Source organism: Bison bison, unplaced genomic scaffold (assembly GCF_000754665.1).
Source record: "Bison bison bison isolate TAMUID 2011002044 unplaced genomic scaffold, Bison_UMD1.0 scf7180017847083, whole genome shotgun sequence".
In the NCBI taxonomy this organism is placed as follows: Eukaryota; Metazoa; Chordata; class Mammalia; order Artiodactyla; family Bovidae; genus Bison; species Bison bison.
In genome coordinates this window covers 34,012-34,698 of record NW_011477656.1, presented here as the reverse complement: position 1 = coordinate 34,698, position 687 = coordinate 34,012, and the positions used below count along the sequence as shown (strand labels likewise).

At 66.5% G+C, this 687-nt stretch overlaps 1 protein-coding gene across 1 annotated transcript in view; it reads right to left on the bottom strand.

Annotated features, from left to right (window-relative positions):
- Positions 1 to 149: 149 nt before the first annotated feature.
- The window catches only part of SLC34A3 (solute carrier family 34 (type II sodium/phosphate cotransporter), member 3), a 6,635-nt gene continuing 6,097 nt past the window's right edge, over positions 150 to 687 (bottom strand). Inside the window, exon 8 of the mRNA XM_010841757.1 lies at positions 150 to 685. Coding sequence (XP_010840059.1) covers positions 272 to 685 — 414 coding nt within the window. The 3' untranslated portion in view covers positions 150 to 271. The remainder of the gene's footprint in view (positions 686 to 687) is intronic.

The window sequence follows — 687 nt, the reverse complement described above, 5'->3', positions numbered from 1 at the left end:
AAACTTGCCCCACCCCCAGCTCCCTACCGGGCTGGGTGGGATGTAGGGTGGGGAAAGTTTGGGGTCGAAGCAGGGGTAGGGGGAAGTTGGGGGTCGAGGGTGCCCCTCCCCATGCAGCCCCGGATTGGAGAGAGAAGACCACCCACACCTGGGTACAGACTTTTTTTATTTGCAAAGAAGGCGACTCAGGTGACTCAGAAGTCCGCAGCTACTGGGATCCCCCAGGGCCGCCAGAGGTCAATGGGGCGAGGGGGTGAGGCACGTCCACCCTTCACAACTGCTGGGAAGCCAGAACCTGGGGGTTCTCGTAGCAGTGGGCCTCCTTGGCCACAGCCTGAGGGGGGCTGCAGGCCTTGCAGGGGCAGCAGCGTCTCACCAGGAGGTCCCAGGGCTCCAGAGAGCGGAGCCAGAGGGGCAGCCAGACCCAGGAGCGCAGGCGGCGGGGCAGCCAGGCGGGCCGGTGCCGCTGCAGGACAGTGACCAGGGCGACGAGGAGCACCAGCACTACCAAGGGTGCCCCGACTGCAGCCAGCACTGCGCCCCCCGCCAGGGAGAGCCCGAAGGCGGCCAGTGGCAGCACCAGGAAGCAGAGCAGCAGGTAGGCGACAGCCACCCAGCGGTAGCTGGCGGTCAGGTTCCCAAAGTACTTGGCCAGCGGGACAGGCAGCCGGAGGATGGGCACCACAT